This window comes from Psittacula echo (genome assembly GCF_963264785.1).
Source record: "Psittacula echo genome assembly, chromosome: 1".
NCBI lineage: Eukaryota > Metazoa > Chordata > Aves > Psittaciformes > Psittacidae > Psittacula > Psittacula echo.
This window is the reverse complement of record NC_137735.1, coordinates 137376076-137392393: the sequence shown is the minus strand read 5'-3', so window position 1 is coordinate 137392393 and position 16318 is coordinate 137376076. Positions and strand designations below refer to the sequence as shown.

Here is a 16318-nt window from a genome sequence, read left to right as displayed (position 1 = left end):
AAGAAAAATAAGTACCAATGGTAACATTACTGCTTAGCACTTAGAATACATCAAGATTTAAAAAATTTTGTGGGTTAGGGATGTTTACCTTCCTTGACATTATAATCCTTACTTCTCCAGATTCCACAATGAAGAAAGAATCAGCCAAGTCACCCTGTAGAAGAACAAAATAAATTGAGTAAAGGAAATGTCAAATTTTGTTTTTAGTTTCATGCTAACATTAAAATATTTGCTGCTAGTGCCTTGAAGCTCATCCTTTAGATATCTGTTGCAATACTTTTAATACTTTCACACTTTTAATGTGAAAACCATACTCTACGCACATAACAATCAAAACATCTATACAGAACTGACAGCAAGGCTTTTTCATGCAAAGACGTAGCTGACTGTGCCTTACATAAAAAAATGGAGAAAAACAATGTTATGGAAGATTTCTGGATCCTTACTCTTGTTTCTCCACTTTTGTATTCCTTCCAAATGATTTCCAGTATCATAATCCTCCAAAGGCTATCTGATACCCAATAATTATTTTGGGTCAAGACAATCTCAGCTGCCTACCCTGAAGAGTTCACTTCTGCATTCTTCTTTAAAAGATTATCATATTTTAAGAACACAACAAAGTAAGTCTCAGTGCTGCTACTGGGGAGATGGTTTAGTGGTGGACTTGCCAGTGCTGAGTTAACAGTTGGACTCAATGATCTCAAAAGATCTTTTCCAGGCTAAACAATTCTATGGTTCTATTGGAAGCAAACATTCTTCTGTATAGTTTGAATCTCTAAGTATACTAAAAATGTTGACTCCTTTATTGATACCAACAAAGGGATGTTTTTCAAGGTACCAGAAGTGAAAAATTAGCTTCCAAAGCCAAATAATCACCTCTCTTAGACTGAAGATTTTTTTTGTTTTGTTTTGGCTGAAAAAGAAAAACTTCGTTTAAAGTATGTATTGTCTCTAGATAAAATGTTAAATTGTTAGCTATTGGAATAGAAAAACTAAAAGTAGAAATAAACTGTACCTGAGCAATGATTTGTTCTCCATCTTTGTACACTTTGGTACCAATCACATCAACCACTTTTAAACGCTCAGACACCTTCATTTAAAAACAGAAAATGTAAGAAATATTTGGTTAACATTACAATATTATACTTAGAAAGCCCTTTCTTTTCATGAATCTTTGCACAGAAAAGTGTATCTTTACATTCCTGGTTTGGTAATCAATAAAAAAAGGAAGTACTTCTGAACAGTGTTACAAAAGGTGTATTAAAATCTTAACAGCTAGGTATTTTGATAGAGCTTCCATTTTTGTAAGAAGTCTATGTATCCCAAGTCTTCAAAAATTATTTTCAGAAAAGCATGCAGGTAAAAATATAGCTGTTAAATGAAAATATTTTGTAATTCCCTAAGTCATTGTTTAATTTTATTGGCTACTATCTAGTAAAATTAAGCTTAATCAGGTAAAAAAAAAAAAAAAAAAAAAAAAAAAAAACAAAAAACCCAAACATATATTTTTTAAAATACAATATTAACAATAGCTCTTTATCCTGAAAAATGAGAAACATCAAAAATATGGTATCTCTCCAAAACAAATGTATTCAAAATTTTACTGTGGAGAAAAACTGAATTCCAAATTCAAACTTTGCAAAAGCAGAATCTTATCAGGTATCTCTGATACAACCATTAAAATAACACAACAGAAATCTTACTTCTAAAGATTTAAGAAATGGCAATGACTGAATAAAATTTTCATACATTCTTCTCTTTTTGGCATTATTTTTTACAATGATTCTTCGGAACGTTACCCTGTCCTGTAAATGTAAAGAGGAAAGGAGAGTTTATTAACAGAAAATACATGCATGGTAGAAAATACTTTAGACATGGCCGAATATATCCAAATTGCCCAATTTTAGTCACTGTAGCCATCAAACTAGCTGGCTTGTCTCCCCATACAGTCAGTTGAGAAAGGTTCCTCTAGAGGTCAATCAAGAGCTCCTAAAGTTAAGCTCCTGATCTGACTCACATTCAGAAATGCTCTGTCCTTTGGCAGAGAATATGTACAGAGTTTACATATAGAGGGTACAGAGTTTACCTTAAAACAGGTCAAGTGGGTAACTTAAGACGTTTAAGAAAGCCTCAATATTTAAATATTTAATTTACAAAGTTTATTCATTATCCTGAGGTCCCACACATACTGGTATGTACTCCAAGAGGTTTTTATATTCTTATACAAACAAAACCAAAATACACTGGGTCTTAGGTCAGAGTCCACTTTCTGCTATTTCAGCAGAACAAGACTCATTGCTGCCCTAAACAGCCAACTGGACATTCCTTAGTGTTTGGCAATCCCAGTGAAGCAGACAGATGGAAAAACTACATGTATGCTGTTTTCTTCTCTTAATTTCATAAGACTGTGTCAGAGACAGAGGTGAAATGGTTTGCAAACCTTCACTGCTACAGGTGGAACTTGCTGGCCAATAGAACCCAACACAGTTTAAAGCCATTCTTACAGTGTCCTAAACCCTGCCATGATCCTAAAATTCATGTGGATTAAAGTGGTGAAAAAACATCTGCTTTTCTTCAAGAGGAAAATGTTATCTTGGGATCTGTCATTACACTGACATGTTCATCCTGAAGAAGGTGGCTATCCCAATTTCACTCTTTTGGTAAATTCTACTATGTTGTCAAAGATCCAGATAATATAACACTGATAAATAACCTTGTATTTGAACTGTACTCTGGAAGCAAAGGCATTTCCTATCGAGATGTGGGAAAACATTCTATATATTTGTCTCAGCACTTGTCAAGTGGTTTGCAATTTGGGAAATGGTCATTAAAATAGAATAACACAAAATGATTTTTTTTTTTTTTTTTAAACTCTGTTTTCTTAAGCTTCAGGTTTGCTTCTGCAGATTTCTGGAAAAAAAAGACAGCATTGTGTTGGGAATTCTCAGAATCTTTAAAATTAAACTTTCCAAAATTATATTTCTTTTTAATGCTGATACAGTAGACCAGTGCAATTTATATAGAACATTTTAAACAACTAGTATCTTACAATAAGTATTTCACTTACCAAGCCCCAGATGGCACCAGGAGAGGTAGCTATAATTGTAGCTGCTCTGGGTGTATTGTACATTAAGGCCAACTCACCAAAACTTCCTCGGTTATCATAGGTTCCAATACACCTCCCAACACCATCGCATTTTACATAAATATCATATGTACCTCTGTCAATAAAATATGCAAATACAGTGAGTAGAGTAGAATCCAGTCTGGTCTTTGCTAAGCAGCCTCTCACTATGGTTTTTTTTTACCATGAATTCCAAAGATAAAGTGTTTGAAATATACATTCACTTATTAAACACCTTGCAGAGATGTATCAATCACTTCCATAAATAAGAAAAGTAGTTCCTTTTTAAAGGGAAGGATAGGATTATTAGTTTTTACATTAAATCAGTTTAAAGATAGACTGAATGACAGTGATCTATCGATCATTGGAACTTATTAAAAATATCTAATTTAGTATCTCTTTCTTAATTTTAAACACACTAAATACAAATGTAACAAGTTTTTGCAAAAATTGCTATGGGATGGTCACTGAAATAATAATACAAGTTATTTGACATTTAAAATATTCTGAAGTAGTAATTTATAATGTAATAAATAGAGGACATGCAGGAAACAGAAGGAATGGATATGAACGCTATTTAAGATTATGAAATAAAGGCATGTATTTATCCAATATATTTTGGATTATTTCTTCGCATCATTAAATTAGGAACTTTTTTTTGTTTTGGGAATGCATTAAAATCTGGTACCTTGTCAAACATGACATAGCCATCCCCATTAATGCTGAGTTATCACTTTGTTCCATGCTGAATATTTGTATGGTATGCGTTGATAAATTTTATGAATGCAGCACAAAAACCTGTACAATGATCTTATTGGTAAGGGACTTAGAGGTGATTCACTGCGCCTAAGAACTGTAAGGCTGACAGAATACTGTGAAGTCCCTGCAGGTTTTTGGATAAGAGATGACAAACTGTAACCTCATGAAGCTGAAAAACACTGACTCTTAACCAAAGAATCCTTCCACACTTCTATGATCTTCTGACTGAGTATTTCAGTGGGAAGGGATCTCTGATGATCATCTGCTCCAAAAGTTCAACCTCTTCAGGGCTGAACAAAAGTTAAAGCATGTTACTAACGGCACTGTCCAAATGCCTCTACAAACACTGACAGGCTTAGGGCATTGACCACCTGTCTAGGAAACCTGTTCCAGTGTTTGGCTACACTTTTGGCATAGAAATCTTCCTGATGTCCAAACTGAACCTCCCCTTGTGCAGCTCTGAACCATTCCCATGCATCCTATCACTGGATACCAGGAAGAAGAGCTCAACACCTCCCTCTCCACCTCGGGTCATCAGGAAGCTGTAAAAGGCAGTGAGGTCACCCATCAGCTTTCTTTTCTCTAAACTAAAGAAACACAAAGTCCTCAGCTGCTCCTCACAGGACATGCCTTCCAGCTCTTTCACCAGCTTTGTTGCTCTCCTTTGAGCACATATAAGTAACTTAACATCCTTCTCAAACCGTGAGGCTCAGAACTGCACAGACTACTCAAGGCGAAGCTGCACCAATGTTAAATACAGCAGGATAATCACCTCTTTTGGCCGGCTGGCTATTCTGATCTACACTGACCAAAAACTTCTGCATTTCTTTAGAGTTTTAGCATAATATTCCTTTCAAACTCTCTCAGAAATCACTGTGTTAGCCTAAAAGTAAAGGTAGAAATAAGAAAAAGTGTTTTGGGACAGCCTGGTTGAGCCTGTGCCAACAGACTAGTGAAGGATTCCCAAGTAAACACTCTTCCTAACTCACTGGATTCAGCAGTGATCAACAGCTTTGTGATCAATAAGATTTTACTTAGTTACCTGCTTTTTCCGATACAGATTTCCAAATTAAGCGTAATGACTTAGTTACTCAAGGACTAATAACATTCATGTAAACAATAAAGTTTGCACATAGTATTGAAATGCAGTAAGATTTCAAATATTGAGCTGTAAAACTTTTACCATTGTGTTTTGCATTAGATTTCTTTCCATGTAAATAAAACCAAAACCAGCCTTTGAGATCTAGCAATACATAAAGAGGTTAGGGACATATTTCCATATGAAAATTCTGTCTCCTTTCAAACACCGCTTTCTGTAGCTCAGAGACCTGCACTGGCTCATGCATGTTCTCTTTTTTCCCCCATGCAAACATATGTAAGAATTAAATACAAGTACATAGAGAAACAGATTTTTCTCAGTGGACTTCTGCGTAACACTTTGTGCTATAATAAGACACAGCGATTCACCTATCGATGACGTAGAAGTTGTCACCATCATCGCCTTGATCAATGACATGTTCCCCTCCTTCAACCAGCTTTTCAAACATCGCATCTAACACCTGAGACATCTGTTCCTATTTAAAAGAACACAGGCAAAGACAAGAAATTATCATCTGCTTTTAAAATTTTACTCTTCAAATTAATTAATTGAGACCATCCTCCCAATATGCAGGTGAAAAGTGTTCATGCATGGAAAACATTCACTCTACAGAAATGCGTGGACCAATTGGAAGGACGGTTTTATTTAGTATTCAGTGTTAGCTTTTTCCTCTTCCAAAGCCCAGCTTCCCTTCTTGTCCCTGCCAATGATAACATAGGTCTTGTCTGCAATATTATTAGCTCATGAGCATCCAAAGTCAAAGTTTCAACCTTCAGAATTGTGTAACATACACAGTTAAAAGAAAGAACAATATCCCCTATTGCATGCAACACACTTACCTGTTCTTGTCTTTAGAATTATTGTACAGGATTTAGGCTTTTAAAATGATTGTAAAATATTTTGAAAGTCTAAATTATACAATGGCTGCACCATGGTGGGATAGATGTAACCTTAAAGGTCTGCAGTGCTTTGGCTGAGTAAGTAAATGCTGGACTCAGGAAGTAGGATTTTATAGACAGGTCTCTAAATTACTTTGTTAATTTGAATGGAATACAAATGCTTAGAGAGAAATGTTAATGGACCAACAAAATGTCATCATCTGAATTATGACTGTCCAATAACAAAAATCACATAATTTGTCTTGTTTGGTGTAAATCTGCTAAAACTTAACTATTCACATTTAAAAGAACTCAAATACTGCTCATCGCTGATTATAGAACTATTATTAGGATTATATGAATCCTGAAAGTGTAACTTAAAAATTTATATTCAGTTTATCCAGCAATATGCCTAAAATTCTGACAATAAACACAAAACTATCATCTACTTTTTAGAGCTTTATAAGTATGTATCATATAGGAACAAGCAAGTAGTGAAAGACATTGTAAAGAAAAGCCTATGATTTAGATACCCATTTTACAATGGACCAGGTCTAGCATTTCCAGCCACTGAAAGATGGATGGCATTTGACTTTTCAAAGACCACCAGCCTAAGCCAGTCCTCTAGAGTTCTTCTGCAGCCCTTGGTCAGAGATAACCATACTAGATAGCTCAGAATCATTCCCTAGAGATCCCACTTTCTTTCCTCTGATGATAAGAGAAATCTACTGTAACTTACAGTTAGACACTTAATTTTTAGACAGATAAACTTAGGCTCAATTAATTCCACCCTTATCCTGTTGAATTTCTTCAATTACTCCAAGCTTTTCAGAATATCAGCAGTACCATGTTATCCAAGCCTTTTTTAAAACGGAAGCTAAATACAATTTTACTTCACAGAGTTCGTTGTGTGTGGGCACAAAGAACAACAGAACGTCAGCATCCATCCTCAGTATCATGGTAAAATACAGTAAGACATCACACAGCCTACCCAGGCCAGCACAGAATCATTTAACTATGCCTCAATTTAGTACCATTTTTAGTATAGAAAGCTTGTGTATTTGCAAAAAGAAGAATCATTTTACTACCAATGAATGGGTTATATTCTATTTCAGAGAAAAGTGTGTGTGCGTGTCATTGGGAGAGATTGAAAAGTAGGTACAGGAATTGCCTTTTAAAAACTTTCATGCTTAAATTAATAGGTAATATTACTTCACTATCCCTATGGAAAGTAAAAGGAACTCCTACAGAATCTGCAAAATGGACCAAATGACAGTTAGTTGTCTAAAGCATTTGAAACAGCACATTTCCTTCCCCTTGCTTTACATCTGAGTGGCTCCTCAACCAACAGCCCTTGGCTGCCATTTGACAACAAGTAATAACATGCAGAATGCTCCACGCTTCAGGGGAAGTTAGAGAGTAGATGTTATCTTCTAAATGCAAGCAATGCCAAAAAAAAAAAAATGTATTATATGTTCCCCAGACCTTGGAAATTAAAATACTCCCAAGACATCTTGGAAAAAAGATTAGACTAACAAGATGGCTATTTGCTGTATTGAAGGAATAATACATATAGTTGTAATCGTCATTTAGTATGGTTTATCTCAAATTTCAGGTTAAAACTTTTTCAATCACTTAATTACAAATCAAGCTCACCAATCCACAACTTCTCTGATAGGTAAATCTATGACTTTTAGACAACAGAGTAGAATTCACAAATGCAATTCCCTTTAAAAAAATCTTTTAAACACTTGAAGGTATTTAATACATTTGAGAGTTGTCTATTGTCTGCTGAAGTAACATGTATTTTAACTTTCTAAGTAAATTGCAGCTAATGTAAGGACAATTAAGTTCCTTTCCCAAAGTTTTCTACATAAAATTAAGATAGAGCAGACTGTAATAACCAAACCAGGCACATGTTTTTTGCTTTTACCATGAGAGTTACAAAATTGCTTGCCCAGCTTGCTCTACATGAATCCTCTTGCTTCTCTACCAGACTGAGACTCAATTTACTGACACCCTTCATAGTTACTTTCAAAGGATAAAGATGGGCAATTTTAGAATTAAAAAAAAGATCTGTTATCATACACAGGATTAATTCTGGTATTTTGTAAAATGATGCAGTCTGAAAGCTATTCTTCCTTAAAGCAGTTCTAGCTTGAAAAAATACATATAAAATAACACAGGAAGAGGATATCTTTAGATCAAGTGTTTGTAAATCTGCCATGTGTAATGCCATGGTAATCTGATAATCAATATTCTAAAGAATGATACTTTAAAATATGATAAACTTTTTCACAGAAATAGAATTTATAGATCTGAAGTATTAAGCATGTATGTTGTGCAATCATTATGGTTTCTGCTAAAATTTCATTATCTTTAAACATTTTTTTCAAATATAATAAAGCATTTATTTTTCTTAAGGATAATGTACTTTACAAATATCAAGAACCAAAACTAAAGTTTAAATTATTTGGAATTTTATTCTTTATATAATGTTTATTTACATGCACTGATTAATATACTCAATGATTATTTTATTTATTTATTTTAATTCTAAACTGCAAAGCAAGTAAATTCCTCCAAAAAAGAACATTTTTTAGAAATTGAAACCTTTGGTTGTTGTCATGAAAGCATGCTTTGATCACCATCCTTTGTGACAGAGAAAAGAGAGGAGGCTGAATGGGCAATCTTATTTTCTGAAAGACACATTCACAATACAAACCAAATTCATCTATCAAGATTTTCTTTTTAATAAATAAATTTCCTTTGTTTGAAGTGTAGTCACTGCATTTCTCCCAAAAAGTCTTTCTACCAATTAGACTTTAATGATAGAGCGTGATTTCACAAAATAATTTGCTAGACAAATGAATAAACATGACATAGTTACAGCCATCATTACTGTCTCATTCAGCCTTGCTTTCGAGTGTGAATGTAACTGCTGGGAAGCCAGGGTGCAAAGGAAGATTAGTTCCTTTATCAGTATCAGCCAGCATGATATACCCTTTTGTATCACCTAAAGCAGGGATGATACGATTTTCTTTCCTCTCACTTAGACTGAGATGATATCTACCCTACTTTTATACCAACTTAAATAAACTCTGCTAGTAAAGTTCTTTTGCATATTCAGATCAGTCAGAATCAGAGACTACAACTAGAAGTACAAACCGAACAGGACCAGGGGATGGTTTCAAGACAGATACAGTCTGGGCTGGCTTGCTATTGGTGCAATTATTAGCACAGCTGCTAGAGCTTTGGTTTGTGCCAACTGTCACTCCTCCTGACAAGCCCTGGTCATGGCTTGGGGGAATGCTTGAGCCAGGGCTTCTTCCCACAAAAGGTAAAACCACCCTAGTTAATTGCTTGGTTTGGTGGGCTTAGGAGGAGAGGAGAATGCAAGACAGTTTAGTTTTATTTATGTATGTATGTCATACTGCACTGCATGGCCTCAGGGACAGAGAATGTCCTCTGATCTAGTTTGCTGTTAACCAATTACTGAACTGCATAAAGGTGACAAGAATGGAAAATGTCAAAATCATCTACTGCAGTCAGTCAAACTCTGCCTTTGGGCATCCTTATTAATTCACTGACAAACAAAATACGTATTTCTAGTCAATCAAATGACATTTTTCCTGTAATTAAAGTCTTCAAAATACTGAGGAATAAGGAAACATTTAATATGAAGGGCATGTGACTACAACTGATAACTAGTAAAAACAAACCAGTTAGCAGGTAGGTATTAGTCACAAAGATAGGTATTCTTTAGTCTGTGAATCTACAGTTCTTCTATTGCCCCTGAGTTCATAAACCACTTTATTAATTAATGCTCATTATGATATTAAGAAGGTAATGAAACAGACAGAATAGCAGAGTAGGAAGTAGGGAAAGAAAAAAAAAAGGCTCGACAGAAATAGTTAGCAAAACATAGGGAAGGAAGCCACAGGAAGAAAAGGAATTCTTAATCAACAAGTCAGGACCTTGGAGAGGAAGAGTCAATTACAGAATTCATGTCTACAGGCCTCTGCATTTGTTTTTCAGGAAAAAAACATGTACATTTGTTTTGGCTTCGTGACTGGTGCTGCAGGCAGGGCTTTGGATTCTTTGATAACGGCTGGTTTTATAAGGCTCCAGTCCGGACAATGGCACGTGGGAAAGGTTTACCTCACAGAGGCAAAAGGATGCTGGGGCATGAATTAACAGGGCTCATTTGGAGAGCTTTAAACTAGATTCGAAGGGGGATGGGGTTGTAGCTGGGCTTGCCCCAGTGGGGCAGCACTCTAGGATTGATGAAGACTGGGAGGCCTCCTATAATCCTAGGATGAAATCGGTGAGCTCAGCTCCCTCCTTGAAATGCCTGTACACCAATGCGTGCAGCATGGGAAATAAGCAGGAGGAGTTGGAGACCTGTGTTAAGTCAGGAGATTATGATCTGGTGGCAATTACAGAGACGTGGTGGGACAGCTCCCATGACTGGAATATACTCATGGAGGGCTATGTCCTTTTCAGGAAAGACAGGCCAGCCAGGCGGGGTGGTGGGGTTGCTCTTTATGTGCGACAGCAGCTGCAATGTACTGAGTTCTGTCCAGGGACAGAGGATGAGCGAGTTGAGAGTCTGTGGGTGAGAATTAAGGGGCAGGCTGGCAGGGGTGATACTGTTGTGGGTGTCTGTTACAGGCCACCAGATCAGGGTGAGGAAGTTGACGAGGCCTTCTACAGGCAGCTGAGAGCGGCCTCACAGTCACAGGACGTGGTCGTCGTGGGGGATTTTAACTTCCCTGATGTTTGCTGGAAGGACTACTCAGCAACCCAGCCACCGTCCAGGAGGTTCCTCCAGTGTATGGATGATAACTTCCTCATCCAAATGGTGGATGAGCCAACCAGGAGAGGAGCGCTGCTGGATCTCATCCTCACTAACAAGGAGGGTCTGGTCGAAGCAGTAAAGGTTGAGGGCTGCCTTGGTTGCAGCGACCACGAGATGGTGGAATTCAGGATCTTGTGTGGTAGGACCAGTACAATAGCAAGTAGAATTGCAACCCTGGACTTTAGCAGGGCAAACTTCGGCCTTTTCAAGCAATTGCTAGGGGAAATCCCATGGGCAAGGCTGCTTGAAGGTAAAGGGGCCCAGGATAGTTGGTTGGCATTCAAGAATTGCTTATTCCGAGCTAAAGATGAGAGCATCCTGACACGTAGGAAGTCAAGGAAGAGGGCCAGGAGACCTGTGTAGCTAAATAAGGAACTGCTGGGTATGCTCAAGTGGAAGAGGAGAGTTTACAGGTCATGTAAGGAGGGGCTGGCCACTTGGGAGGAATATAAGGCTGCTGCTAGAGGATGTAGGAAGGCAGCTAGGATGGCTAAGGCCTCCTTAGAATTAAATCTGGCGAGAGGAGTCAAGGACAACAGAAAGAGCTTTTTCAAATACATGGCAGATAAAACTAACACCAGAGGCAATGTAGGCCCACTGATGAACGGCATGGGTGCCCTGGAGACAGAAGATACAGAGATGGCAGAGTTATTGAATGCCTTCTTTGTCTCTGTCTACTCTGCCGGAGGCAGTCCTGAAGAGCCCTGTACCCCTGTGACCTCAGATGAAGTCAGGTCAGTGGAGCAGTTTGCCTTAGTCGATGAGGAATGGGTTAGAGACCAGCTGAGCAATCTGGACATCCATAAATCCATGGGTCCAGATGGGATGCACCCGCGGGTGCTGAGGGAACTGGCGGAAGTCATTGCTAGACCACTCTCCATCATCTTTACCAAGTCTTGGGAAACAGGAGAGGTGCCTGAGGACTGGAGGAAAGCAAATGTCACTCCAGTCTTCAAAAAGGGCAAGAAGGAGGACCCAGGTAACTATAGACCGGTCAGCCGCACCTCCATCCCTGGGAAACTGATGGAACACCTTATCCTTGGTGCCATCTTAAGGCATATCAAGGATAAGAGGGTTATGAGGGGCAGTCAACATGGCTTTACCAAGGGGAAGTCATGCTTGACCAACCTCATAGCCTTTTATGAGGAAATAACATGGTGGATGGATGATGGCAGAGCAGTGGATGTGGTCTACCTTGACTTCAGCAAAGCATTTGACATAGTCTCCCACAGCATCCTCATAGCTAAACTGAGGAAGTGTGGGCTGGATGATCAGGTAGTGAGGTGGACTGCGAACTGGCTGAAGGAGAGAAGCCAGAGAGTTGTAGTCTATGGGGCGGAGTCTAGTTGGAGGCCTGTATCTAGTGGAGTGCCTCAAGGGTCAGTACTGGGACCAGTATTATTTAATATATTCATCAATGATTTAGATGAGGGAATTGAGTGTACTATCAGCAAGTTTGCTGATGACACTAAGCTGGGAGGAGTGGCTGACACGCCAGAAGGCTGTGCTGCCATCCAGCGAGACCTGGACAGGCTGGAGAGTTGGGCAGGGAATAACTTGATGAAATATAACAAGGGAAAGTGTAGAGTCCTGCATCTGGGCAGGAACAACCCCAGGTTCCAGTGTAGGTTGGGGAACGACCTGTTAGAGAGTAGTGTAGGGGAGAGGGACCTGGGGGTCCTAGTGGACGGCAGGATGACCATGAGCCAACACTGTGCCCTTGTGGCCCAGAAGGCCAATGGCATCCTGGGGTGTATTAGAAGGGGGGTGGTCAGTAGGTCGAGAGAGGTCCTCCTTCCCCTCTACTCTGCCCTGGGGAGACCGCATCTGGAATATTGTGTCCAGTTCTGGGCCCCTCAGTTCAAGAAGGACAGGGACCTGCTGGAGAGAGTCCAACGCAGGGCGACCAAGATGATTAAGGGAGTGGAGCATCTCCCTTATGAGGAAAGGCTGAGGGAGCTGGGTCTCTATAGTTTGGAGAAGAGGAGACTGAGGGGTGACCTTATTAGTGTATATAAATATATAAAGGGGGAGTGTCACGAGGATGGAGCCAGGCTCTTCTCAGTGGCAAACAATGATAGGACAAGGGGTAATGGGTACAAACTGGAACACAAGAGGTTCCACTTAAACTTGAGAAGAAACTTCTTCTCAGTGAGGGTGACGGAACACTGGAACAGGCTGCCCAGGGGGGTTGTGGAGTCTCCTTCTCTGGAGACATTCAAAACCCACCTGGACACCTTCCTGTGTAACCTTATCTAGGTGTTCCTGCTCTGGCAGAGGGATTGGACTAGATGATCTTTTGAGGTCCCTTCCAATCTCTAGCATACTGTGATACTGTGATACATATATTCCCCTGAAACTCCAATATGAGTGTCAGCAGCACCATTGATCCAATTTAAAATGTTTAGCTCCATTGTGTAATATCCACTTGTAAACTAATCAAAAGGCATTTAATTCTTCACTATCAAATAATCTTATTTGTATTTCAATGTATAATCAATATTTTCAAGTAGTAATATTTTCCTTGAGAATATACCTTAACCTTCATTCACACCATTCAATGTTAATTTAGTATTCTGCCTCTCCAGTATCATGCGCATGCCCATCAGTCAGGCTCAGTAGCACCTTCTGTATTTTATAACTCATCCTCTGAGCAAGTTGGCTAAAAAAAGAGCAGAAATAATTCAGAGTTGCAAATAGTTTCCAAAATTCTTCAGCCAAAGACAAAGGCACTGTACATTGGGCAGTCGTTTAGCAGAACATCTTCAATAACTGATTATAGAATCATTGAATCATTTGGGTTGGAAAAGACCCTTAAGATCACTGAGTCCAACCATTAACCTAGTATTATCAAGTCCACCACTAAACCACATCCCTAGGCGCTACATGTACGTATCTTTTAAATGCCTCCAGGAATAGCAACTCAACCACTTCCCTGGGCATCCTCTTCCAATGCTTGACAACACTTTCCATGAAGAATTTTTAACTCGTATCTAATCTGAACCTCCTGTGGTACAACTTGAGGCTGTTTCCTCTTGTTCTATCATTTGTTACTTGGGAGAAGAGATCAGCCACCTTCTCTCTCCATCCTCCCTTCTGGCAGTTCTAGATAAGGTCCCTAAGCCTTCTCTTCTCCAGGCTAAACAACCCCAGTTCCCTCAGCCACTCCTCATGCGACTTTTGCTCTAGGCCCTTCGCCATTCTCGTTGCTCTTCTTTGGACCTGCTTCAGCACGTCAATATCTCTCTTGTAAGAGGCGCCCAAAACTGAACACAGTATACAAGGTCGGCCTCACCAGTGACGAGTGCAGAAGGATGACCACTTCCTTAGTCCTGCTGGCCACACTCTGATGCAACAGACAAGGTGGAGAGAATCCCCATTTCATAGATCTGATGTAAGTATTAATTTTACTTTAGAGAAAAAAGATGATTAAGTGCAGATCTATTTTTTTGGGAACCCATTAGTTTGCAAAGAGCTTTGTGCCGCTGAAGAAGGTAGTGCATTAACTCTGTTCAGGCATTCTGGGCTCACTCATATATAGATAGATCTATCTACCTATGTATTACCACTAATTGCTCCAGCATCTGTAGTCCTAATTCTTTACGAATATTTTTAAGAACGTTAACAGCATTATTAGAATCTTCTGTTGTAGCACTTTTCAACAAATGCTTTGGCCTTGAGCATGAGTCCACTATTCATAAAATACATTTGCATTATGCTTTCTTTCATCTTCCAGTTAATCAACTAGAATTGATTAATCAATATTTGTTCACTCTTATAATAATGCTCCAGATGCATGAGTGGCAATATGTCCAGAAATTGCTCTTGCATATTTGTGAAGAATATGTATAATTTATCACCTTTTAGAAGAGGTTCAAGACCTATCTGAAACATTCTGTAAAGCATTAGCAGGGCAAAGGTCTCCAAAATAACATTTCCCTGGAAGAGAACAGATTATCTAACACTGCTTCTGACTTTTTGTGAGAAACAAGGATGAAAACGTTAAGTGCAAGGGTGTGACACAGCTTTGATGCTACCAGTCCCTTGAGCCACCCTGTTATTCTGATAATAGGTTCATCAGGTTTTTTAACTGCTGGCCATAACAGCCAAACCAAATAGGCTGTTGTTAATCAGTCCCAGCATACGTTTCCTCTTAAAAGACAAAACCAAAAGCATAATTTCTCTAAATTGCACTGTAAAAAGGAAGAGTAGAAGGCTGTGTTGGCCATTAGGTGAGATGATGCTGCTGCTACTCCTCTCAGTGATGAAACAGTTGTTAGGCTGAACAAAGACAAATTCCAGTAACAGAGACTTGGGGCTTATCCTCAGTAACAGCCCAAGGCATCTGGTTACCATCTTGTTTTATCCTTGCTGGCTCATACAAAGCAAAATTGGAGGGGAAAGAGGACACGCAGCTTCTGATTCCATTGCCAGTAACCTCCAACATCTGGAGCATGAAACGGTATCATGCTTTGTGCATGCACGTAGGGCAAGCAGTTTGGCACACTGTATCAATCCTGCTTCTGGTTTAATGATAACCTTATCTTATCCTTCCATTCAAATTAAACCACATTGTGTTAGGGTGTGAAAAATTTGTAAGAAAATGTGGCCTCCATTTAACATCACGTACTGAAGGCAAGTTTGATCATGCCTTAAGACATGTTGTTATACTGTATTTGAGAGTAGTGTCCTATCTAGGAATGGCGTTTGCTAAAATGCCATCATGGAAAAGCCATTAAGCACTTGACATTTTCTCTTCCCCTTCAACTCACTGACTTCTGAAATAATGTTTTTCATTCACATTTTCATTCACAGAACTATAGCAGAAAGAGGCTGAAGATAAATGGAAGGGAAATAAAAGTGGAAGTGAGAGATGCTATCAATACACAGCTTGACTTCTGTTCCAGAGACTTTTAGCAGCTGAAGATACTATCTCTCTCCAAGATCAAGGATTTTTTTGCTAATACACCAGAGAGGAAACTGCAGCAGCTGACACCACATGTGCTTGTGCTACAGGGTGGAAAGGCAGAGGTGAGAAAGAGAGCTTTGATAGGAACATTTAAATTACTGCAACTACACTGGTAGAGCTCAAGTCACTGCCTAGCAGTAGAACAAGAAGGAGGAATGGGAGAACTCCCCTGGGAAACTACAGATCTTGGTTCCACAGAGGAACAAGACAGATTGAAGAAGGCTACCTTTTAATATCCTTGCTATCTTCAGAGCTCAATACCTTTCCAATGCCTTTTATGAGCAGCATTATTATAACAAAAAACTAGGAGCAGATTTCAAGGCATTGGATTGCATAGCTACACAAGGGGAAGACTGAACTAAGAAGTCTTCTGCTGAACACCTGTAACAGACCATGGGAAATGTTAGCAATTACAAGTAACTGATTGAGAAGCAAAATTAAAAAAAAAGAAGTTCAAAACATTAAGAGGATACAGTATCAAGACAGCAGCACAGTCCTGAGAAGACATCTGCTAACACTGGAAGTAAACCCTTAGTATTACTTGGAAGGTTATAGAATCAGAGAATAGTTTGGGTTGGAAAGGACCTTAAGATCATCTAGTTCCAACCCCCCTGCCATGGGCAGGGAC

At 38.9% G+C, this 16318-nt stretch overlaps 1 protein-coding gene across 1 annotated transcript in view; it reads right to left on the bottom strand.

Moving 5' to 3' along the window:
- The window catches only part of PRKAR2B (protein kinase cAMP-dependent type II regulatory subunit beta), a gene marked incomplete at both ends in the record, with an annotated part of 88684 nt that overhangs the window by 1817 nt on the left and 70549 nt on the right, over nucleotides 1-16318 (bottom strand). The window contains 5 exons of the mRNA XM_080614676.1: nucleotides 89-154; nucleotides 1016-1090; nucleotides 1704-1805; nucleotides 3068-3221; nucleotides 5351-5457. Coding sequence (XP_080470802.1) covers nucleotides 89-154; nucleotides 1016-1090; nucleotides 1704-1805; nucleotides 3068-3221; nucleotides 5351-5457 — 504 coding nt within the window. The remainder of the gene's footprint in view (nucleotides 1-88; nucleotides 155-1015; nucleotides 1091-1703; nucleotides 1806-3067; nucleotides 3222-5350; nucleotides 5458-16318) is intronic.